The following is a 25,986-nucleotide window of genomic DNA, read 5'->3' as shown; positions in this document are numbered from 1 at the left end:
ACACATATAAAGTATGAAATATGCACGAAAAATATATATAGCATTTTTAGTAGACACATTTTCATACTAAACTCATATATACATGTGTAAAACAGCAATGCAGGCTATAATCATAAACAGGCTAAAATGCTTTATTTCTATGGAGTTTTTTTTTTTTAAATTCTTTACAAAATTACAACAAGAGAAAACATATATCAACCAAAGCCCCAACACTGGGCCTAGGGAAATAAGCAGTAGTAATCATCAGAGAAAAAGAGAAAAAAACTACATTGAAAAACAATGGAGCATTCTTAGCCAATAGGCTGCATGCAGGTTAACACAGGAGAACCATAAAAACTTTGGCACCGTGCCTTTAAGACCCTGAGCACCTCCAGTATCCCACCATGCCTCAGGGGTGAAGGAGAGGTGACAGTTGGTTCACAGTTAGGTCAGTTCTTTTTTATGGCTTCTTCTGAGAGGATCCTGGAGCATTGAGCTCTCAGTTTTTCTGAGTTTTTCTTAGAAAAATACTTTACAAAAGCGTTTTTTACTACTTTACTCGACATCTAACATCATTCTCAGAGTCTGGAAGTTTTTTCCTGACTGAAAAATGCCTTCACTTTTTGTGAAATGCCCTTCCTGTGGGAAGAAGAAGGCCCAGTCAGATCCACACACTCTCTGCATTGTGTGCTTACCTCAGAGTCACTGCCCTGACACTTGCAAATGCTGCAAGAACATGTCAAAGAGGACTCTGAAGGACAGGGAGAAGATCAGGCTTCATGGGCTTCACGAGAGACAGAAAACATCATCCTCTTCACTTCCCAGGCAGCCAACAAGCCACTCTCAGGAGAGACAGGCTAGATCGACGTCAGCAGGTAGGAAGATACCTGTTTGTTCCCTGTCGACGGCGTCGCTGCCACCATCTCACCGCCATAGATCACCGTCGACGGCGACCCGGCCGGCATCGAAGGATACAGCGTCGAGAGAACATGGCCACCGCAGGGGTAGATCTCCGTCAACGAAACCCACCGTTCAACGTCGAGTCAACACCGGCGTGCCCATTCGCCGCCGAAGGCCTCGCACCCTTCGACGTCAAGAAAGACGACGTCGAAATCGCCCCAACGGCGAGAGCGAGGATATCCGCCACCGGCTACCCACCGCTCGACGTCGAGGCACACGACAGTGAGCAGGTCGCAGTCCAGAGATCACCGTTCGACGTCGAGACACTCAACGTCGAGACAGGAACAGCCGGCGGCGCTCCCGTCGACGTCATTACGGCTGTCGACGCAGGTTTTACTTGTCTTGCAGGGAGCAGAGCAACGGCTTCCGCCAGCAGATAAGACCACTCCATCTCCAGTGGTCTCCATAAGAAGTGGTTCATCTCGGTCGAGAGCGGCATCGTCGGGGCATGTCTCACCCATCAATCTGTCACCAAGATGGTTGGAGAGCCTCAATAGACCAACGGCCTCCCCGGATTCGCAGTATTCAAGGATGTACTCTCCTACTGCCTCTCTCCCGAGAACACCATCACCGACAGCGCGGGCAGGACGGGCTCGTTCTGCTTCTCGCCAGCCGACCACGAGGACTGGGCGCTCTGCTACAGCATCTCGCAGCAGGTCACGTTCCCAGCGACGAACTAGGTCACGATCAAGACACAGAAGGTCGCCCTCTTGGTCATCGTCCGGGTCATCCGTCAGACGATACTCCCCCACCTTAACAGATTCTCCACCAGCTAGGGTTTCACCGGTGGGCGACATCACTACTTTTAATGAGGTGCTTATCAGGGGAGCACAGAAGCTAAACATAGAGGTTCCAGAACCATCATCCTCCTCATCTGTCATTTTTGAGACTCTACAGCATAGAGCGGTTTCGAAAAAGCTACTGCCGCTGGTGCCTGGTCTATTGCAACCAACCATGGACACCTTTTTAGCGCCAGCCACCCTCAAATCGGCTCCTGCTAGGATTTGGAAAAAATGTAAAGCGCCTGAACAAGATCCTTTATTTCTCAGAACGGATCCGCTCCGGACTCAGTCATATTGGCCGCAGCCCGAAAAACTCACTCAGTGGCATCATCCTCCACGGTTCCACCGGACAAGGAGAGCAGACATCTAGACTCTCTGGGGAGGAAAATGTGCGGCACGGCGGCATCTTTGATGAAGGTCTCCAGCGCGTCTGCACTCCTAGGCAGATATGACCGTTCACTGTGGGACTCTCTGAACAGGTTCACAGAAAAATTACCTAGAGAGGACAGGCAGGACTTCCAAGAGATCCTTCAAGAGGGATGTCTGGTCTCCAACCAGGTCCTCAGCGCAGAGGCAGATGGGGCAGACTTAGCTGCACATGGATACGCACATGGAATTTGTGCAAGAAGGTCTTCCTGGTTGAGACTGACTGGATTAAAACAGGAAGCACAACAGCGGATCCTAAATCTTCAGTTCAGTGGGAACTCGTTGTTTGGTACCCAAACGGACGAAGAAATGGCACGCAAGAAGTGGACACCATGAGGGCAGTAGGCCTGGAGAGGAAGAAGGACTTTAGGCAAAGGTATAGGCCTTATGACAGGCCCTTTCCAGCAGAGGGTTCAAACCCCTCACTGGTCCCAGAGGCCACAGCAGAGGCAAGGACGCCCGCTTTTTCAGTCTCGCAAGGCCACGAGGGTCAAGTAGACCACAACAGTCCACACCCAAAGCGCCGGCCAAACAATGAGGACTTGCTTCCCTTAACACTGTGCACCACTCCAGTGGGGGACGTATCACAGACTTTATTCACGAGTGGCGTGCTATAACAAAAGACAAATGGGTGCTCAGCATTGTCGAGAATGGCTACCCTCTTCTTTTCCGGCAACCTCCACCGCACTTGCCACCAGCCAAATGCAATCCGTCTCATGTCCGCCTATTGCACAAAGAGGGTCTCGCCCTTTTACGAAAGAAGGCAATAGAAAAGGTTCCACTCGCGCACAGAGGGAAGGGGGTTTACTCCCGTTATTTTCTGGTAGCGAAAAAAGGCCGAGAGGGCGTTTTCAGACCAATTCTGGACTTACGGCTACTGAACAAGTACATAAAAAAGCAAAAGTTCAGGATGCTGGCTCTTCACCAGATTTTCCCTCACCTACATCGGGGAGACTGGATGTGCTCCATCGACCTGCAGGATGCATACTTTCACATCCCGATATTTCCCAAGCATCGTAAATTCCTGTGCTTCCAGATAGTGCTGTGAGGCTATCAGTTCAAGGTGCTACCATTCGGCCTGAAATCTGCCCCCGCGTTTTCTCGAAATGCGTGGCAGTGGTAGCGGCACATCTACGAAAACAAAAAATCTTCATTTATCCATACCTAGACAACTGGCTACTGAAAGCCTCCTCTCCGGAGCAGGCGAGAACCCATCGGGACATTGTGCTCAAGGTTTTCGAGTCTCTTGGTAGTTGACTTGAAGACCTAAAGTCCACCTTGATTCCAACGCAGAACCTCCACTACCTGGGAGCAATACTAGACACAGAGTTCCAAAGAGTGTATCCTTCGGAGGAACGACTATTATCAATAAAGAAAAAGTGTCAAGACCTGTTAAACTCCGACACACCTACGGCCCGTCAGGTGACTTCTCTGCTGGGCTCCATGGCATCATGCATTTTCATAGTCCCGAATGCCAGGTTACATATGAGGCCCCTCCAAGAGGCATTGGAAGACAACTGGAACCAAAGGACAGGTCGCTGGGAGGACAGAGTGCAGCTGCCGATAGCAGCACGTCAGTCATTACAATGGTGGATGCACAGACCTCACCTGTCAGTAGGAGCTCCGTTTCACCAGGTAATTCCATCCGACACTCTGGTAACGGATGCGTCTCTTCAGGGATGGGGGGCTCATCTAGGTCCTTTTGAAGCTCAGGGCCTGTGGTCCGACAACGAAAGGAAGTACCACATCAATCTGCTGGAGCTCAGAGCGGTCCATCTGGCTTTTAAGTCTTTTGCTCCATTGATTCAGGGGAAATCTCTCCTAATACAAACGGACAATACAACCACAATGTATTATTTGAACAGACAAGGGGGAACGAGATCCCTACCCCTATCTCTGGAGTCCCAAACAATCTGGCATTGGCTCCTAGCGAGAGGAATGTCGCTTACAGCGGTTCACCTACCGGGTCAACAAAACGTGGAAGCAGATTTCCTGAGCAGACACCTAGAGGACGCCCACGATTGGGTCCTGAACGACGAAGTCGTCGAAGATATCTTCGCTGAATGGGGTCGGCCTCAATTGGATCTCTTCGCAGACGAGGTAAACAGGAAATGCCCAGACTTCACGTCCAGGTTCTACCGTCCGGGATCTCGAGGGAATGCCCTGTTGATCGACTGGTCAGGGATATTTCTCTACGCTTTTCCACCGATCCCCCTCATACCAGCAGTGATCAACAAACTTTACAGATCCAGCACCAGAATGATTCTCATAGCTCCGCAATGGCCCCGTCAGTTCTGGTACACAGATCTCCTTAACCTATCGGAACAACCTCACAGGAGGCTGCCGTGCAGACCGGATCTTCTGAGCAGGATGGAGGGAAGGGTACTGCACCCCAACCTACCCTCTCTGAGCTTGACAGCATGGCTCCTGAATTCTTGCAGTATGGGCACTTAGGGCTCTCGCAGGAGTGCATGAACATCTTAAAGGAGTCCAGACGACCTTCCACACGGCGTTCTTACGTGTTCAAGTGGAAGAGGTTCTACATATGGTGCTGTCAGCAAGGTCAGAATCCCATACGGGCTCAGGAGGAGGTCATACTTACTCCATTTAGCAAAATCCGGTCTACAGGTATCATCTATTAAGGTACATTTATCTGCCATTACAGCTTATCGTAAGTCACCTTCTCAGGAATCCTTCTTTACGAAACCAGTAGTCAAGGATTTCTTAGAAGGTTTGAAAAAAGTTTTTCCGCCCATTCGGAAGCCCTCCCCTACATGGGAGCTGAACATAGTACTATCAAAACTTATGGGCCCTCCTTTCGAACCTATACACAAAGCCTCTTTACAACACCTTACGTGGAAGACGGCTTTTTTGGTAGCCATTACTTCCGCAAGGAGGGTCAGTGAAATTCAGGCTTTGTCCTCCAAAGAACCGTACACAGTCTTCCACGACAATAGAGTAGTTCTGCAAACTCGCCCATCATTCCTACCGAAGGTGGTGTCAGAATTCCACATCAATCAGACTATTTCTCTACCAACTTTTTTCCCCAATCCGGAGACGCCGGCGGAGAAAGCGTTGCACTCCCTAGATCTGAAAAGAGTGCTAAAATTTTATTTGGATAAAACTAAGCTGATTAGACATTCCAACCACTTGTTTATAAATTATGGTCATTTGAGAACAGGAGAGGCAGCATCTAAACGAACCATATCATGATGGATAGTTTCTTGTATTGTTAATGCATACCAGTTGGCTAACAAACAACTACTTGCTATACCTAAAGCGCATTCCACTAAAGGAAAGGCGGCTACTGCTGCCCTCCTTAATAATGTTCCAATCTCTGAAATCTGTAAGGCTGCTACATGGAAGTCTGTACATACATTTACTAGACATTACTGTTTGGACTCAGATGCAAGAGCAGACGCCCAAGTTGGGCAGGCCTCTCTGAGAAATTTGTTTGCATGATGCATATCTATTCCTGAACTTCTATTAGACAGTCCGCAGAGTCAAGGGATGGGCTTGCTAATCTATTCAATGTTTATGACTATTGATGAGGATCCCCTGGAAGAGAAGGATAAGTTACTTACCTGTAAATCCTAGTTCTCTTCCAGGGGTATCCTCATCAAAGTCATAAACAACCCACCCTCCTCCCCGGATGCAGGTCTCCTAGAAGTGCAGGACAGACTATCTTTTGAATCGGCTACACAGATTGTCACCGTAAAAAAAGTACTGACCTAACTGTGAACCAACTGTCACCTCTCCTTCACCCCTGAGGCATGGTGGGATACTGGAGGTACTCAGGGTCTTAAAGGCACGGTGCCAAAGTTTTTATGGTTCTCCTGTGTTAACCTGCATGCAGCCTATTGGCTAAGAATGCTCCATTGTTTTTCAATGTAGTTTTTTTCTCTTTTTCTCTGATTACTACTGCTTATTTCCCTAGGCCCAGTTTTGGGGCTTTGGTTGATATATTTTTTCTCTTATTGTAATTTTGTAAAGAATTAAAAAAAATCAACAACAAAAAATCCATAGAAATAAAGCATTTTAGCCTGTTTATGATTATAGCCTGCATTGCTGTTTTACACATGTATATATGAGTTTAGTATGAAAATTTGTCTACTAAAAATGCTATATATATTTTTCGTGCATATTTCATACTTTATATGTGCGTATTTATATATGCTCTGGGGTCCCCGCACAAAGGCGGGAATATTCAATGTTTATGACTTTGATGAGGATACCCCTGGAAGAGAACTAGGATTTACAGGTAAGTAACTTATCCTTCTCTCACAGAGGAACAGAAATATGTTACGTTTTTTTTCTTTTATATATGACAGCTATTCTGCTCCTTTCCTTTTAGCCACCAATAGTTGATATGTTTATTTTTTACAGTTTGGCATTTACCTTTGAAGCTGTTTGCTTCAAAGGCATGCTAAGTTCTATTGATTAGCACACAGAAAAAAGGTTTATAATCATGAAAGCTCTTGTGTATTGATTTGTTTAGATACATTCTACTTGAAACAGTGTGGGTATGTTAATACAAGTTTTAAGCATGACTAACAATATTCTCTTAGCTCATTTGCTGGTCATTGTAGTGAACTATTACATTTTGTGCTATTGTTTGAAAAGCCTTTGATTTAATTGTAAATATGCTTTTATTTATAGGTGAAGAACTTGCGTTCTGGAGTATCCAGAGCTGCTGTGGTCTGTTTAGGAGATTTGTTTACCCACTTAAAAAAGAATATGGATCAAGAACTTGATTGTGTTGTGAAAGGGCTTTTGCACAAAGCCAGTGAATCCAACGCATTCATTAGAGAAGATGTTGACCGAGCTCTAAATGCAATGGTCCTTCATGTTACACCAGCTCGTGCACTTACTTCTCTTTTAAACGGAGGTCTCAGGTAATTAATGTCCATACCTCAAAAAAATGTATGCAAATATGTGTGCTGCCTTTAGTTTTTTGAGCTAAATAATTTTACATAACTTCTGTTATTTGCTTGGAGAGCACAACTGTTCTGAACAGGCTATTTTTGTTTGTTAGGTTCACATCCCCATAGTTGCTAGTTCATAACTTCGTTAGGTTCAAGAGGTGTGGGCAAGGGGCTGAATTTAGGTGCTAAAGTAATGCAGAACAGATTTGAAATACGTTTTCAGCAGTAACCTTTATCACATTTTCTTTGTTTGCTTTACATAACTATGAATGCTAATAAGTAATGCTGTTCAAGCATTTAAGGTACTTTTAGTAACATATTGTAAACCAACACCATTGAATACATTGTCCTGTGAAATATATTTATTTAGCAAGCTAAAAAGGCAAATGTCAATAGGCAGGTGATTCTCACACTGTTCAACTCTGTTTTGAAAGGATAATAACAATACTCAAATCCAACTGTTCTGCAACGTTTGCCCCTATTTTGAGCAGTAGCCCTCTTCTCCAAAACATTTCAGCATTCATGGTCTGCAAGAACCGACACAAGATGATCTATGCAGTGATTGTGACTGAACAGTGAGAATGAGGACTATAGTTCTTTCCAGTGTATGCACTCTAAAAACACCACAACCATCCACATACCTAAGAGAGGATGCTGAAATAGTTTCCTGCTCCACAGACAGTGCTTTGCATTCTGGAAAGTCAGGCAGTCTAGATAGAAGTTATGTTGTTTGCGCATTAAAAGAAGACCCAGCTCAAGAGGTCCCACTGCATGACTGGAGTGGATCTTCCTCCTCCAAACATGTTATCCATTTCAAGGAAAAGAGCAATGATGTGGAGATCTCTACCATAGCTTAAATGTCTGACTTTGAAAGAGCCCTTACTTTAAAAAAAAGAAAAACTGTGTCTGTGATGCCACCTACCTTTCACACATCTTGAGCTCAGCATAACTAATAGAAATTAATGCTATTTTTGTGAAGAATGCCCCAGCACCTTAAAAATTGCCAATCACTCCTTCCTCACCAGTTGATTGCAGTGGCTCTGCCCCTCAGAGGCCAGGGAAACTGATTCGACTCCACTGCCAGCTTGGGCTTTGGGACTTCTTTCTAGTTTAGGCTCAAACTGGCCTTGAATGACCATAGCTTTGGATCCAGTGCTTCTACCTCTGGACTTTGAAACATGCCAGCTGGTCCCCGTAGAGACACTTTTTTATATTTCGGTTTCTTTCATTAAACAACTCGGTGTCTTAAAATGGCAGCTAGTACCACAAGATTTTTAGGTGTGTACATAAGATGCAACAATGACATTTTAGTTCTTATTTTTCTTATTAGAGGTTATATAAATTAAACCTGGCTGTTTCAGTCTCGGTTCCCTATCACCAGTACAGGCTCTGGATTATAGGGGTAAGCAGGAAGAGGCTGGGAGTGCTGTTGCAGTTCAACTCACTGTCCAAAAAGGATGTTTTAGCCAGATCATATGGGTTGAAGCTTACCTCCATTGGTTGAGGACTTATAAAGACTGAACATCTGGATTAACATTATATGAACTGAATCTTATCTTTATTGGTTAATGTTCTATAAAGACTGGACATTTGAGTTCCATTGACAAATGGACCTTCATATGAATGGACATTAATTTTTGTTTATTTTCAAAAGACAATAAGTTTGTTGGGTTTTTTTATGTGATCCTATGAATTATGGATTTGATGAGTTATACACTGCTTTTTTTAATATATAGAAATAAAGTATTCGTATTACATATGGTAGTGATCAAGAGAATGTGGACACCCATATGGTTTTGTATTTAATTTCTTTATGGTTGGTTTTCTTTCTCTCCTACTTCATGTATTGACTTAATATACTTCTCCCGATGGTACCATTGAGTACCACACTAATGATTTAAAAGAGAATTTTGAGTGCTCCACTATTATTGTTTATATTCTACCTTGAAGGTTTAGTGGATTGAGGCACTTGACAGTGTAAGGATATTTTTGACAAGCACAAGCTTCTTTCTATATCTGGCACTGGACAAAGCAAATTACTTGTCATTTCCCCCAGTGAAGGGTGCCTTTAGAGCTTTGGAATGTAAGTGAGCTGGAGACCTTTCTTGAGCTAGACTTCCATAGCCCATTCATCATGCCCTCAGATGAATTTGCGAACTTAGCATCTTCTCTGGCTGAGGCCGCTAAAGCATTATGTCTCTTGAACTGGGCGTTGCAGGATGGCAGAGTACATGGAAAAGGCAAGTAAAAACCTTGAGGCCAGCCAACAACTCCAGAAGATGTGGTATGACCAAAAGGCTGCTATGGTTGAGTTTCATCCAGGGCAGAAAGTCTGGGTTCTGGAGCCTGTGGCTCCCAGGGCACGTCAGGACAAATGGAGTGGCCCTTACCCAGTGCTAGAGAAAGAGTGAGGTCACCTACCTGGTGGACCTAGGCACTAGCAGGACCCCCAAGAGGGTGATCCATGTTAACCACCTAAAACTCTGACTGGGCAGATGTAAACATGTTGATGGTTACAGATGAGGACCAGGAAGCAGAGAGTGAACCTCTCCCTGATCTTCTCTCCACTGACCCTAAGGATGGCACAGTAGATTGAGTGATCTACTCAGACACCCTCTCTGGCCAACAGCAAGCTTCCTGCAGGCAAGTTCTCCAGCAGTTTGATGAGCTCTTTTCCCTAATCCCTGGTCAGACACCTGTGTACCCATGATGTGGACACAGGAGACAGCATGCCTGTCAACAACTAAATATTCAGACAGTCTGACCAAGTTAAGGAAAGCATCAATGTGGAAGTCCACAAGATACTGGAGTTGGGAGTGATTGAGCACTCTGATAGTCCCTGGGCTAGCCCAGTGGTCTTGGTCCCCAAACCTCACACACAAGATGGCAAGAGAGAGATGAGGTTCTGTGTGGACTACAGAGGGCTTAATTCTGTCACCAAGACAGATGCTCACCCCATTCCTAGGGCAGATGAGCTGGTTGATAAATTGGGTGCTGCCAAATACCTGAGTACCTTTGACTTGACAGCAGGGTACTGGCAAATAAGAGTGTCACCAGGAGCAAAAGAGAAAACAGCATTCTCTACACCTGGTGGGCACTGCCAGTTTACTGTGATATCCTTTGGCTTAAAGAATGCCCCTGCCACCTTCCAAAGATTGGTGAATCATGTCCTTGCTGGCTTGGAGTCCTTTAGTGCAGCTTATCTTGATGATATTGCTGTCTTTAGCTCCAACTGGCAAGATCACCTGGTCCACCCGAAGGAGGTTTTGCGGGCCCTGCAAGCAGCAGGCCTCTCTATCAAGGCATCTAAATGTCAGATAGGGCAGGGTACTGTGGTTTACTTGGGACACCTTGTAGGTGGAGGCCAAGTTCAGCCACACCAACCCAAGATCCAGACTATTCTGGACTGGGTAGCTCCAAAACCCCAGACTCAAGTCAGGGCATTCCTTGGCTTGACGGGTTACTATAGGAGGTTTGTGAAGGATTATGGATCAATAGTGACCCCCCTCATAGAACTTACCTCCAAGAAAATGCCCAAGAAAGTTAACTGGACCTTGGACTGTCAAAAGGCCTTTGACACCCTGAAGCAAGCAATGTGCACAACACCAGTTTTGAATGCTCCAGATTACTCTAAGCAGTTCATAGTGCAGACAAATGACTCCGAACATTGGATAGGAGCAGTCCTGTCCCAAACAAATAATGATGGCCTTGACCAGCCTGTTGCTTTTATTAGCAGGAGGTTACTCCCCAGGGAGTAGCGTTGGAGTGCCATTGAGAGGAAGGCCTTTTCTGTGGTCTGGTCCCTGAAGAAGTTGAGACCATACCTTTTTGGTACTCACTTCATAGTTCAGACTGACTACAGACCTCTCAGATGGCTCATGCAAATGAAAGGAGAAAACCCTAAACTGTTGAGGTGGTCCATATCCCTACAGGGAATGGACTTTATAGTGGAACACAGGCCTGGGAATGCCCATGCCAATGCAGATGGCCTTTCCAGGTTCTTCCACTTATAAAATGAAGACTCCCTTGGGAAAGGTTAGTCTCATCCTCTTTAGTTTTTTTTTTGGGGGGGGGATGTTTTGTAAGGAAATGCCTCCTTGGCATGGTTACCCCCTAACTTTTTGCCTTTGCTGATGCTAAGTTATGATTTGACAGTGTGCTGGGACCCTGCTAACCAGGCCCCCAACACCAGTGTTCTTTCCCTAAACTGTACCTTTGTCTCCACAATTGGCACAACCCTGGCGCTCAGGTAAGTCCCTTGTAACTGGTTCCCCTGGTACCAAGGGCCCTGATGCCAGGGAAGGTCTCTAAGGACTGCAGCATGTCTTATGCCACCCTAGGGACCCCTCACTCAGCACATGCACACTGCCTCACAGCTTGTGTGTGCTGGTGGGGATAAAATGTCTAAGTCAACATGGCACTCCCCTCAGAGTGCCATGCCAACCTCACACTGCCTGTGGCATAGGTAATCCACCCCTCTAGCAGGCCCTAAGGCAGGGTGCACTATACCACAGGTGAAGGCTATGTGCATGAGCACTATGCCCCCACAATGTCTAAGCAAAGCCTTAGACATTGTAAGTGCAGGGTAGCCATAAGAGTATATGGTCTGGGAGTTTCATATACGAACTCCACAGTTCCATAATGGCTACACTGAAAACTGGGAATTTTGGTATCCAACTTCTCAGCACAATAAATGCACACTGATGGCAGTGTGCAATGTATTGTAAAATACACCCAGGGGGCATCTTAGAGATGCCCCCTGAAAACATACCCGACTTCTAGTGTAGGCTGACCAGTCCCTGCCAGCCTGCCACATGCCAGACATGTTGCTGGTCACATGGGGAGAGTGCCTTTGTCACTCTGTGGCCAGGAACAAAGCCTGTACTGGGTGGAAGTACTTCTCACCTCCCCCTGCAGGAACTGTAACACCTGGCGGTGAGCCTCAAAGGCTCACCCCTTTTGTTACAGTGCCCCAGGGCATCCCAGCTAGTGGAGATGCCCGCCCCTCCGACCACTGCCCCCACTTTTGGCAGCTAGGCTGTAGGAGATAATGAGAAAAACAAGGAGGAGTCAGGACAGCCCCTAAGGTGTCCTGAGCTGAGGTGACCCCTGCCTTGAGAAATCCTCCATCTTGAGTTTGGAGGATTCCCCCAATAGGATTAGGGATGTGCCACAGGATGTCCCACAGGATGTCCCACAGGGAGGAGGCACAAAGAGGGTGTAGCCACCCTCAAGGACAGTAGCCATTGGCTACTGCTCTCCCAGACCTAAACACACCCCTAAATTCAGTATTTAGGGGCTCCCCAGAACCCAGGTAATCAGATTCCTGCAACCTGAAGACACAAGGACTGCTGACCTACAAGCCTGCAGAGAAGGAGGAAGACGACAACTGCTTTGTCCCCAGCCCTACCGGCATGTCTCCAACTTTATAGACCTGCAACCAGCGACTCATCCGACATGGACCAGCGACCTCTGAAGCCTCAGAGGACTGCCCTGGACTAAAGGACCAAGAAACTCCTGTGAACAGCGGCCCTGTTCAAAACCTGAAACTTCTTTGCAATAAAGAAGCAACTTCCAAAGACTTCACTTTTCCCGCCAGAAGCGTGAGACTTCACACTCTGCACCCGACGCCCCCTGCTCGACCTGCAGAAAACAAACACCTCAGGGAGGACTCCCTGGTGACTGCGAGCCCGTGAGTAACCAGAGACGACCCCCCATGAACCTCCACAGCGACACCTGCAGAGAGAATCCAGAGGTTCCCCCAGACCGTGACTGCCTGTAACAAGGGACCATGCGCCTGAAACCAACACTGCACCCGCAGCCCCCAGGACCTGAAGGAACCGAACTTCAGTGCAAGAGCGACCCCCAGGCGACCCTCTGTCTAGCCCAGGTGGTGGCTGTCCCGAGAAACCCCCGTGCCTGCCTGCAGCGCTAGAGTGACCCCCGGGTCTCCCCATTGTGTTCAACCTAAAACCTGACGCCTGCTTTGCTTACTGCACCCGGCCGCCCCTGTGCCGCTGAGGGTGTACTTTGTGTGCATTCTCGTGTCCCCCCCCTCCCTCCCCCAGTGCTCTACAAAAACCCCTGGTCTGCCCCCCCCGAGGACGCAAGTACTTACCTGCTGGCAGACTGGAACCGGAGCACCCCTGTTCCCCATAGGCGCCTATGTGTTTTGGGAACCTCTTTGACCTCTGCACCTGACCGTCCCTGAGCTGCTGGTGTGGTAACTTTGGGGTTGCCTTGAACCCCCAATGGTGGGCTGCCTATGCCCCCAAACTTGAGACTTGTAAGTGTTTTACTTACCTCCAAAACTAATCTTTACTTACCTCCCCCAGGAACTGTTGATTTATTTCACTGTGTCCACTTTGAAAATAGCTTATTGCCATTTTTACAAAGACTGTATGTGATATTGCTTTTATTCAAAGTTCCTAAAGTATCTAAGTGAAGGACCTTACATTTAAAGTGTTTAATGTAAATCTTGAACCTGTGGTTCTTAAAATAAACTAAGAAAATATATTTTTCTGTATAAAAACCTATTCGCCTGGATTAAGTCTTTGAGTGTGTGTTCCTCATTTATTGCCTGTGTGTACAACAAATGCTTAACAGTACCCTCTGAAAAGCCTACTGCTCAACCACACTACCACAAAATAGAGCATTAGAATTATCTACTTTTGCCAATATCCTACCTCTAAGGGGAACCCTTGGACTCTGTGCACACTATTTCTTACTTTGAAATAGTATATACAGAGCCAACTTCCTACAACTTTCAAGTAAGTTGGCTATGTTATTGTGTTTAATCTCCTGCATAAAAGTATCAGATGTTCGTGCCTTGGACATCATAGCACGTATCTTTACTCAGAAAGGAGTCTCCTTTACGGTCTTGAGACGAACCAAATCCAATACCAGGCTCCTTTATCCCTCCTTTCCTGACCATCCTAAATTATTTGTGGTCCATTGTTTGAGAGCATATGAGACCATGACCGAAGAGTACCTCCCAGTTGGGACAGCTCAATTGTTCATCTCACTCAAGTAACCATTTAAACCAGTGTCATCTTCTGATATCGTCCTTTGGGTTCAGTGGGTTCTTCAGGAAGTGTGAAGTGATAAGTCTTCCTTTGGTGCTCACTCTACTAGGGGTGCTATGGCTTCGAAAGCCTTTTATCTGGGAGCTAAGTTAGAAGACATTCTTAGAGGAGCTGATTGATCATCGGAATCTACCTTTCATACTTATTATTTCAAGCCAGTACCCAGCATGGCTGCTCTTTTTGTCAATCAGCTTTATACTAGCATAATACGAGCCTCCAGTCCTGACATAGAATGTAAAATGTCCTAGCTATAGTGAAGCAAAGTTTCAGTCTATTAAGGACATGGAGGAGAGGATTATCCTTCCTGAACACATTTTCTACCTGTTCACCCTCCCGACAGATTTTGGTAGTATAACGTGAGGATAAGTATACACTGCTTTGATATTCTATGGTATCAATGTATGCGGTGTGTGACAGTGTTTCTTTTCTTGATGGTACAGTCCATTACTTTCTCCCTCTGCTCCCCATCGATTCTGCTTGATTGCTAGTGATTCATGATTCCAGGTTATGGTTTCAGAATTTGTTTACATCTGGTCCTTTGTTTATTTTTCTTCTTAAGATCAGATAAAAAAACAGGACTTTTGAAAGGCACCAGGATCAGGCACCACGCTAGATGAAAGAGGAAGTGTGGTCCTGAATGCCTATATTTATGGGACTGTACCTCTATGATTGTTTTCATTACAGCAAAGACTTTTGGGTTTTGCAGTCTTTGATGTGTTGATGTTGTTTATAAAGGCTGCTGAGTGGAAATTAAAGGAAGAGTTAACCCCTTCGCTGCCGGGCCTTTTCCCCTCCTGTGCTGAGCCTTTTTTTGGCTATTTGGGGCAGTTCACGCTTAGGCCCTTATAACTTTTTATTCACATAAGTTACCCACGCCAAATTTGCGTCCTTTTTTTCCTACATCCTAGGGATTCTAGAGGTACCCAGACTTTGTGGGTTCCCCTCCAGGAGACCAAGAAATTAGCCAAAATACAGTGACAATTTTGTCTTTCCCCAAAAAAAGGGGAAAAAAGGGCTGCAGAAGGCGGCTCGTGGTTCTTTCCCTGAAAATGGCATCAACAAAGGGTTTGCGGTGGCAAGATCACCATCTTCCCAGCTTTCAGGAACAGGCAGACTTGAATTAGAAAACACAATTTTTCAACACAATTTTGACATTTTACCGGGACATACCCCATTTTTACTATTTTTTGTGCTTTCAGCCTCCTTCCAGCTAGTGACCGAAATGGGTGTGAAACCAATGCTGGATCCCAGAAAGCTAAACATTTCTGAAAAGTAGATAATATTCTGAATTCAGCAAGGGGTCATTTGTGTAGATCCTACAAGTGTTTCCTACAGAAAATAACAGCTGGAATAAAACAAATATTGAAATTGAGGCAAAAAAACTGCCATTTTTCTCCACGTTTTACTCTAACTTTTTCCTGCAATGATTTTTGAAAGCAATATACTGTTACGTCAGCTGGACTCTCCTGGTTGCGGCAATATATATAGGGCTTGTAGGTTCATCAAGAACCCTAGGTGCCCAGAGCCAATAAATGAGCTGCACCTTGCAATGGGTTTTTATTCTATACCTGGTATACAGCAATTCATTTGCTGAAATATAAAAAGTGAAAAATATGTATCAGGAAAACCTTTGTATTTCCAAAATGGCCACAAGATAAGGTGTTGAGAGCAGTGGTTATTTGCACATCTCTGAATTCCGGGGTGCCCATACTAGCATGTGAATTACAGGGCATTTCTCAAATAGACGTCTTTTTTACACACTGTCTTACATTTGGAAGGAACAATTGTAGGGAAAGACAAGGGGCAATAACACTTGTTTTGCTTTTCTGTGTTCCCCCACGTCTCCCAATAAAAATGGTGCCTCACTTGCGTGGATAGGCCTAGCACCTGCGGCAGGAAATGCCCTAAAACACAACGTGGACACATCACATTTTCACAAAGAAAACAGAGCTGTTTTTTGCAAAGTGCCTAGCTGTGGATTTTGGCTTCTAGCTCAGCCGGCACCTGGGAAACCTAGCAAACCAGCGCATTTTTTAAAACTAGACACCTAGGGGGAATCTAAGATGGGGTGACTTGTGGGGCTCTGACCAGGTTCTGTTGCCCAGAATCCTTTGCAAACCTCAAAATTTGGCCAAAAAAACACCTTTTCCTTTCATTTTGGTGACAGAAAGTTCTGGAATCTGAGAGGAGCCACAAATGTCCTTCCACCCAGCGTTCCCCCAAGTCTCCTGATAAAAATTGTACCTCACTTGTGTGGGTAGGCCTAGCGCCCACAAAAGGAAATGGCCCAAAACACTATCTGGACACATCAAAATTATCAAAAACAAAACTACTTGTTTTTGCAGGGGGCACCTGCATTTTTGCTACTGGGCTCAGCAGCCATCTAGGAAGACCTACCAAACCCGGACATTTCTGAAAACTAGACACCCGAGGGAGTCCAGGGAGGTATGACTTGCGTGGATCCCCCAATGTTTTCTTCCCCAGGATCCGCAGCAAACCTAAAGTTTAGCTAAAAAATCTAATTTTTCAAACATTTCTGTGTGGGTTTACCGCACTGGGACAAATTTCATACCACTCAACGTTCCCCTCAGTCTCCCGGTAAAAATTATACCTCATTTGTGTAGGTGGGCCAAGTGCTTGTGAAAGGGAAGAGCTAAAAACATGTCAGTATTGAGGGGGAATCAAAGGGGGTCCAAAAGGGCAGTTTGCAAAAAACATTTTTAGGCTGACAAGTGCAGCAGAATTTTTATGGTTATAGATGAGACAATGCTGGGTGGTAGGAATTTTGTGGATTCCTACAGATTCCAGAAGGTTCCATCACAAAAACGTGGGAGAAATGTGTGATTTCCAGCCAAGTTGGAGGTTTGCAGGGCATTGTGAGTATGAAAATGATGCAGGTGCATGTGAAACACACCACCCTGATGTTTAGTTTTCAATTGTGTCTAGGTCTTGTGGATTTTTCTACATGGCAGCGTCCCAAAGTCCATAAAGTGCAGCCCTCGGCATTCCAAGTGTGACGATTTTGAGAGTTAGCCAAGCTCTCATGGGCAAATGTAAAACCAAAACCCAAAAAAATCAAATGTCTTCTTGCTTGCTGTGGGATAAGATGTTTTAGAGTGCGGGGGAGAGTTGAAAGACTGTTACCCCCTTCAGTTGGGAAGGGGGCATTACCAGGCCCTTACTGGTTGGTAGCAACCCCCACAATATATATTTTTTTTAATTCCCTGACATCTAGTATACTTTCTGCCCCCCCCCCCCCCAGGGTGTGGATCAGGGGTAATTGGCCCATCTGCCCACTGGTGGGCAGAACAACTTTGGTCCCGTTTATTTGGGGTGGGGGTATGGCCATACCCCCAACCCTCTTATTTTTGGAAAAAAAAAACTTCCCTGGCCTCTGGTGGGATTTCTGCCACCCTCTTGGGGCAGATGGACCTTCCAAAAATAGGCCAAGGGGGCAGATATGGCCAACAGTAATGTGCCCCCTTGGGGAGCGACCCTTACCCAAGGGGCTGCCCCCCTAAAGAAAACACAAGCATACACACACACGAATCCCTGGTGATTTTGGCCTAAAAAAAAAAAACGGCCAATCTGCCCTCAAGGGGGGCAGAAATGGTCTAAATATAAAATTGGCCACACCCTTGCCTAAGGGGTCGCTCCCCACCGCTAAAAAACAAAAAAAACAAACAAAAAAAAAAATTCCCTGGCTCCTAGAGGTTTCTGCCCGGGGGGGGGGGGGGGGGCGGGGTTCAGAAATGTCCTCAAATAAATTTGCCTCCCTGCCCCCCCCCCCCCCCCCCCCCTTTGAGGAGCTACCCTTGCCTTAGGGGTCGCTCCCCTTGCGTTGCATTGGCACAAAAAAAAAAAAAAAAAACGGTGCCAAGTGGTTTCTGCCCCCCTTGGGGGCAGACTGACCTAAAATCGGCCTATCTGCCCCTGGGGGGCAGAAATGGTCTAAATACAATTTGTCCCCCAGGGGAGCGACCTTGCCTAAGGGGTCGCTCCCCAACAAAAAAAATGATCCCAGGTGCCTGGAGGATTCTGACCTCCCCCACACCCCTCCCCCCCCCACCTGGGGGGGGTGCAGAAAAGGCCTTAAAAAATATTGCCTCCCCTCATGCCAATTTCAATTCTAAAAGAAATCCCTGGTGTCTAGTGGGCATTTCAAAAGCCGGATTGCTTTACAATCCGGCTTTTGAAATGCACTGAGGGACTTAAGAGAAGGAAATTCCTTTCCTTCCCTTTGAAGCCTCTCAGGCCCCCATGACATGATCGGAAGAGAAATGCTTTGCATTTCTCTTCCGATCGCGCTGGAAGCTGAGCTTTCCAGCGCAATGGGGAAGTGGCCTCTGATGAGGTCAGCGCGCAAATGTGCGCTGATGTCATCAGACGTCACTGGGGGGGTCGGGATGGAAGGGGAATGGCTTCCCCTTCCATCCCTGCCTTTGGGGGGTGGGAGGGAAGACCACAGAGGGAGCGCTAGCACTCACTCTGAGCTCTGTTCCCAGGACGTAATGGTTACGTCCTGGGCACAAGAGCACTGTGCCGCAGGACGTGACCATTACGTCCGTGGCACAGAACCAGTTAAGCATAATCCTTGCCAACATGTCCTTAATAGAATTGAAACTTTACTTCACGATAGCTAAGAAAGTTTAAATTATTTTTACTTCTTTTTTAAATAAGTACAAGGGGGAATATAGGCCAATGTAGTTGTACAGACTGCAGCATTGAAAATAATGAGAAGAGTGCACTGCGCATTTAAGGGCCTCTTGACCTCCATTAAGCCCTACAAGCAGCAGTTTACTCTGTTCTGTTTTTTCCAGCTCCTACTGATAGGATCCTGGAGCAGAGCTCTTCCTTTTCAAGGTTTTTCCCCCCAAACATTTTATTCTGTGGCTTTTCAAAGCTGATCTGGTAAAAAACAACTTACCAGTTTGACGTAGCAAAGAGTTACTGCATCTACTTACTTGCCCTCGGGAGCTGGTTTGTCGTTTAGAACACATATGACATAGAGGAGAGCACCGTTGACATTAAGAGGCTCATCTGCGTCAAGACAAGCAACAACCTCTGTAATCAAGACCGTGGCCTGGCCTTTGTGGAGTAAAGCCCGCAGACTTCAATCAGATTCTGGTTCAGAGTATTCCCAAGTCTATTTTCCATCCAGGCCGGTCTCTACAGTGTCCATTCTGGACTCACCCACATCTCCTCAGGCTCCAACAGAATCCACTCTACCATCTACTCCAACACCGCCTCCTCCTCCTCAACCAGCGATTACTGTATTACTTCAACTGCCTCTTGCAGCCAACCACTCCTTCTCAACCACCACAATAACCTGTACCAGTGGCACCTACACCAAGGCACTCTAGATCTCGCTCAGGTCATACCAGACCTCTCAGCTATAGGTCTAAGTTAAGATAGAGATCCCACATCTGTCATCGTCACTCAAGATCTCCCAGATGTTCACTCACAGGCTAGAGAAGATATTAGACATCCAGATCAAGATCCTCATTGTCTCGTCATACCACATCTTCAGGACTGTAGTCTCGAACCTTAACAGATTCTCCTCCACTGAGAACATCTCCTCCTGTATGAGATCAACAACTTCCAAGAGGTACTTGTCAGGAGTGCTAACAAATTTTAACGACTACTACTACTTCAACGCCTGTATTTTTTTAAACACTTCATCAAAGTTCTTCAGCTAGACCTCTACTGCCTTTGGTTCTTGGCCTGCTATGGAACTTTATTTGACATTGGCTGCTGTAAAGGCTGCACCATCATGCCTACAGGAGAAATACAGACCACTGGAGCAAAATTCATCTTTTCTTTGCTCAGATCCTATTGCAGACTCTATCATCTTCTCAAGCTGCTAGACCAGCTGCCCTCCTTGGCTGTTATGATAGGTCTCTTTGGGACTCCATTCAAAATTTCATGGAAGATCTCACCAGAGTTAAGTGTTAGGATTTCCAAGAGATTGTTAATGAAGGGCATGATGGTGTCAAACAAAATCATTAGTGCTGAGGCCAATTCCTCCACTCTAGCAGCACATGGCTAGTGTTGTTGCCGAGCACTTCAGTGCTCTTCTTGGCTGAGACTCACAGGTTTGAAACCTGAAGCCCAACACCGAATTCTCAAACTGCTTTTTTCAAGTAACGCCCTATTTGGCTTGTTCTGACGTGAGAGGTCTCAAATGAAATCAGAGCTCAGCACTCTTATAGTTGTCGGATTGGATCAACGAAAATAAAGGAGACATTCTTATGACCACTGCTATTTTCACCAGAGGGTTCAAAACCCTTATTGGACTCCTGGACAACAACAGTTGACTTGGCCACATAGTCATCAGCAACAGCTCCATCAAACAAGAGGCAGAGGAGGTCAGCAATAATCTTCTCAAGCCACTAAAACAGGTGGCAGACAATGAATCTCCTCTACCCCCTCATCTGTTGACCACTCCAATAAGGGGAAGTATAACATCTTATCTTCAAGAGTTGCAAAACAATGGGTTCCTAATATTGTAGTGCAGGCTTATTCGCTCAGATTAAAGTGGCCTCCACTGTCCATTCCATCAAAGAAACCATCCCTATACCAACTGGAAAAACTGCAACATAAAGTCACATCCTCTTGCAGTACATGCAATGGAAAAGATCCTCTTTCACCAGAGAGGGATGGGAATTTATTCCTCTTACTTCTTGGTAAAAAAAAAGAAAGGAAAAAAAACAGGTACCGACCCAGTTTAGGCCTTAAGAAAGCAAACAAGTGGGTTTGCAAAGAAAAATTTAGAATTTTGGCTCTTCACCAAACCTACCCCCAATTCCATCAGGGAGGCTGGTGATGTTCAATAGATCTACAAGATGCCTGCCTTCACATCTCTATATCCAAGAAACATCAGAAATTCCTGAGGTTTACTTTTAGGAAGAAACCATTAGAATTACGAAGGTCCTTCCTTTCGGTCTCAAATCTGGACTGCACCCTTTTTTCAAGTGCATGACGGTTGTAGCATCCCAGAAATTTGAAAACATGTCAACTGTATCATCTGGCTGTCATGACTCTCAATCGGCTAGATCTGCATGTAAATTACAACAAATCCATTTCAACCCCAGTACAATCTACACTATATGGGTGCAGTCCAGTGCACACAAGTGTTTCCTTCTAAAGAGAGACAATTATCTGTCCTTCAGAAATATCACAATCTGAAGATAATAGCCCATCCAACAGCAAGACAAGTCTTCTCTCTGCTGGGTTCAATGGATGTTTTTTTCTGGCTCTGAATGCTTATCTCTCATGCAACCTCTTCAATAATGTCTGGAAGATCAATGGGATCAACTCTGTGGTAGAAGGAAAGACAGAGTGATGCTAACCACTCATGCGAAACAGTGATGGTGTCACTTAGAAAATCTGGTCAAAGGAATTAATTTCCAGCAAGACAAGCCGACTCAATCAGTAGTGATGGATGCCTACCAAACAGGTTGGGGTTCTCATGTGGACAATCTTCAGACAACGCATGTGGTCACAGAAGAGACAGTCTTACCTCATCTACCCTCTGGAATCAAGGGTACATCTAGCCCTGAAAGCTTTTCTCCTGTCGTTCAGAACAAACTCTCTCCATGTTCAGACTGACAGTACATTACCATGCGTTTTCTGAACGAGCAGGGAGAGACGAGATCCAGAGCTCTGTCCCTGGAAACAAAAGCTAAATGGAAGTGGCTCATATTCAGGGATCTCAAGATGACAGTGGTCTGTCTACTGAAAACCCAGAATGTTCAAGCAGACCCTCTCAGCAGAATCATTCAAGAAAATCATGAATGGGTACTGAACCACTCAGTACTCAGTCTTTTATCACTTAGGATTTCCCCAAATAGATATTTTCTTCTTTTCTCAAACGGAGCTAACAAGACTTGTCCAATCTTCGTCTCAAGGTTCTACCAACCAGGCACACTGTGGAAGTGCCTTTTGGATCTACTAATCAGGCAAATTTCTTTATGCTTTTCCTAAAATTCCTGTATTGCCAACAGGGATCATCAAACTATCACACTCCAGGGTCAGAATGATTCTTATTGCTCCAGAGAGACCTCGACAGTGGTGGTTCACATATCTTTCACCTTTGAGTGTCCACACAGGAAGCTGTCATGCAGACCAGCTTGTTTTCAGAAGTATGGGGCCAGATTCAACATCCCAACATTAATTCATTAAACTTGGCTGCATGGCTCCTGAACATATGCAACTAAGACCACCCAAACTTCCCACAGGAATGCATTGATGTTCTAAGAGAAGCCAAAATACCATCCACTATAAGTTCCTGTTCTTTAAAGTGGAAGAGATTCTGCATCTGGTGTGTTTAGAACAGTTTCAATCCTCTTCATTGTTAAGAAGAGGATGTACTTCCGTACCTCTTCCATCTGGCTAAAAAGCAAAGTTGCAGTTCTCCTCTGTTGGAGTTCATCTTGCAGCAGTCACAGCCTATTCCCAATGCCCTTCAAGTGTCCTTGTTCAGAAAGCCTTGGGTCAAGGATTTTCTGGAAAAAATTTAAAAGTTACGTCCTTCTTTCAGGAGACCTCCTCATCCATCAGTGTTCAATATGGTTCTTTGTCACCTTATGAATCCTCCTTTTGAACCCATTTAGAAGGCTTCTCTCCAACATATATAATGAAAAGCTTCCTTCTTGTGGCCATTACTCCTGCTCAGAGAGTTGGTGAGATACAAGAGCTGTGCTCACATTAACTTTACTCAGTATTCCATAGCAACAGGACTGTGATGAGGATCCATCCTAAATTAGTCTCCAGTTTCGTTGACAATCTATGACATTGCCTACATTTTTTCAAGATCCTTCTCCTGCAGAGAGGTCTCTCACTATTCTAGATGTTAGACGAGTGTTGAGATTTTATCTAGAAGGTTGAACCAATTTTTTGTCAGTTATGGTCCTTTGCGTTTAGAATTTGCCACTTTGAAACACTCTTTGCTCAGGTGGATTGCCTTCATAATCCTTTGTTATCAGAAGGCCAACAGAACCCTTCCTGGACGACCTAGAGCCAGTGGTTAAGCATGTTACTGCAGCATTACTTAAAAACTCCCCAGATGCTGAGATTTGCAAAGATGCAGCTTGGAAATTGGTTCACACCTTTACAAGACACTGCTGTATTGATTATGATTCTAAGATTGATAAATCGGCCAAAAGAGAATCCTATTTGCCTGAATATACTATTCTCTTTTTTTATCTCCTCCCTTGCTGAATTATTGGGGATAAGCTTGGCAAGCTATTCAATGCTTATGATTATAAACCGAGATCCCTGAGACAGAAAAAATGGTTTCTTACCTGTAATCCTAGTTCCTTCTAAGGGGTATCGCTATTAAACTTGTAAGCAACCTTCCCTCCTCCGGGAGCTAAGAGATAAAAGTAAGTAGAACATTTATACTGCTAATTCATTCATCAATAAGAATGGAGTAAACTGCCACCTTTAGGGTATGAAGGGACAGTCGTGAAAATGCCCTTAATTGTCAGTGTCCTGTTCTTATTGTTTTCAATGCTGCAGACTGTACAACTACATTGGCACATACCCCCCCCCCTTCTCTTACCTTAAAAAGAAGCAAAAGGTTGTGAAGGACCTCTTTAAAAGGTCACTTTTTCATTTCTTCTAGTGACTTTTAAAGCATTAAGCCTTAGTTTCCTTAAGTGTTTTAAATAATTCAATGTAATTAACAATATAGTTTGTTTTAGGGCTTCAATACCATTTGTGCCACAAGTGCCTCCTGGCTTCTCTGAAGCAAGGCTAAGCAAATGTGACTTGGAAAGAACTGCTCTGGGTCCACACACATGGGCAGGACTAATCAGTGCTCATGATTTCAGCGAAGATTCCCCTGAGAGAGACCGAGGATTACAGGTAAGAAACCATTCCTTTTCTAGGTAGAAATGAGGAGCAGAAGCATGAAACTTCATTTGCAGAATTTATGTAGCCTGAAAAGAGAAGATGTCTTCAGAGGTGGAAAAGAAAGTTGATCTCCAAAATAATTGGGTTTGTCTCATACATATGATTGTGCATATGCAGAAAAAAACACTGTGGATAGTGAAAGAGATACCAAATGAATACAAAGACCTTTGCAATTTCCAATACGTATTTCACTTGCTAAGTAACTAACATTTTTGTTTTCTTTTAGTCATGTTCACCTGGTAGTAAGAAAATGCACAGCCCAGCACTTATCAGAAGTTGTTGCACGGATGGGACCAGGGCGAATATTGTCTGGAATTAAGGACGTTACAGATCGGATTTTACCTGCTATAGCAAAACTTGCTCAAGATAGCTCACAGGAAACCAGGTTAATTAATACTCTTTTACATATTTTCATTTTGCTTCTGTTCCCATAATGTATTTTAGAAGAGTAGCCTTTGAATAAAAGAAATATTTCAAGAAGTAATTGACATGATATTAAATCTTATTCTACTCTTCTCAAAACTTTTAACCTTATGGCAGATAATGTTCAAGTAACAAAATTGTGTTCTACTGTGCAATTAGGTAGGTTTATAAAGATTTAATTAAGAGTTCTCTGATATGGGGAGGAGCCAAGATGGCGCCGTAGTCGGACGTGTCTTGCGGGGCTCCGAGATGGCCTCCAGGAAAAGAGATCCTACATGCAGTAATTGCCCCTCCGGGACCGCCTGTGAAGAATAGAAGGGTCCCTGTACCCCCCAGTCCCCTTCGATCCCGCGAGGACGGCCCAGAAACGGAGAACGGCCCAGAAACGGAGAACGGCCCCTTGAGAGGGAACGGGGGGGAAAAGACAGACTGGGCCTGACCAACACGGCCCGTAGAGGGAGGAGAGAGCGGAGAAAGCAGAGAGTGGGGGTGTTGGAGATCCCGTCTGGGATCTGAGGACGCCCCCACCGGGAACGGGACTAGAAGGAGGCTTGAAGGCCTCTGAGTGATCTGAGGCGGCCTGAAGGTGAGATCGCAAAGCAGCACCGGGCTGGGCGCAGATATCGGCTCCGGCAGCGGGGAGGAAGAGAAGCAAAACTGATAGCAGATCCCAACGCCTGGGGCCTGGGATACCCTCCGAGACGCCCCCAACGGGAAAGGGACTAGGGGAGGGCTCGAAGGCCCTTGAGTGCTCTGCTGCAGCCTGCAGGTGAGATCACCAAAGCAGGGCCGGGCAAGACGCAGATACCAGCTCCGGCGCTGGGGAGGAGGTTGACCTGGGCCCTGGAACTGAAGAGGACCCCGGGACGGGGGAATAAGCGAACAGCCCCTGGGGCGATGGAGAGGGCCCCCTACCTGGGTCGACGACAGGCTGGAGTGGGGCGGCGGCCCCGGTGGTCGAGTGGGGTGGCCGCGCTTCAGATAGACAGCAGACCGGATCCTACGACGTCCTGGGGCACAGGAGAGATTCAACTTGGAGGCCCTGGAGAGGGAGAGGACCAGAAAAGTATATGGTGTTAGCTGAGGTGCCCCAGAAAAGACGGAAGAAGAGCTGCCTCCCTGATCGGAACTTGAAAATGCCTGCTCGGGGGGGGTGAGTGAAGAATACTCCCAACTGGGAATATATGATCGACTGATGTGAGATCGGCAGAGGACCCCACCCCCCCACCATGAGATTCGGTATGAAGTGACTACGAGAGCCGATCATTCTTGAATAGGGAGACGGAGAAAGGTGGACTTGGAGGATGCAGCATCGGATGGGACCCTCGCTTCACTGAGAAGTAAGGCCTGAGAAAGCCCACAGGAATAGGAGGGAGAGGTGCGAACTAGGTACTGCAAAATTTGAAGAGGCCTGGCGGCCTTAGCTGCGACAGACTTAGTGGTGTCTTGAATAGACAGTGTCGGAGGATAGAGATAGCGCAAGACCTA

At 45.8% G+C, this 25,986-nt stretch overlaps 1 protein-coding gene across 2 annotated transcripts in view; it reads left to right on the top strand.

Annotated features, from left to right (window-relative positions):
- TOGARAM1 (TOG array regulator of axonemal microtubules 1) overlaps positions 1-25,986 on the top strand; it is a 489,673-nt gene that overhangs the window by 317,097 nt on the left and 146,590 nt on the right. For both annotated transcript variants that reach the window (XM_069208622.1, XM_069208621.1), the window contains 2 exons: positions 6,807-7,042; positions 24,302-24,460. In XM_069208622.1, the coding sequence (XP_069064723.1) occupies positions 6,807-7,042; positions 24,302-24,460 (395 nt within the window). The remainder of the gene's footprint in view (positions 1-6,806; positions 7,043-24,301; positions 24,461-25,986) is intronic.

This window comes from Pleurodeles waltl, chromosome 9 (assembly GCF_031143425.1).
Source record: "Pleurodeles waltl isolate 20211129_DDA chromosome 9, aPleWal1.hap1.20221129, whole genome shotgun sequence".
Lineage (NCBI taxonomy): Eukaryota > Metazoa > Chordata > Amphibia > Caudata > Salamandridae > Pleurodeles > Pleurodeles waltl.
The sequence above is the reverse complement of the archived record's forward strand: the minus strand, read 5'-3'. Positions and strand labels throughout refer to the sequence as shown.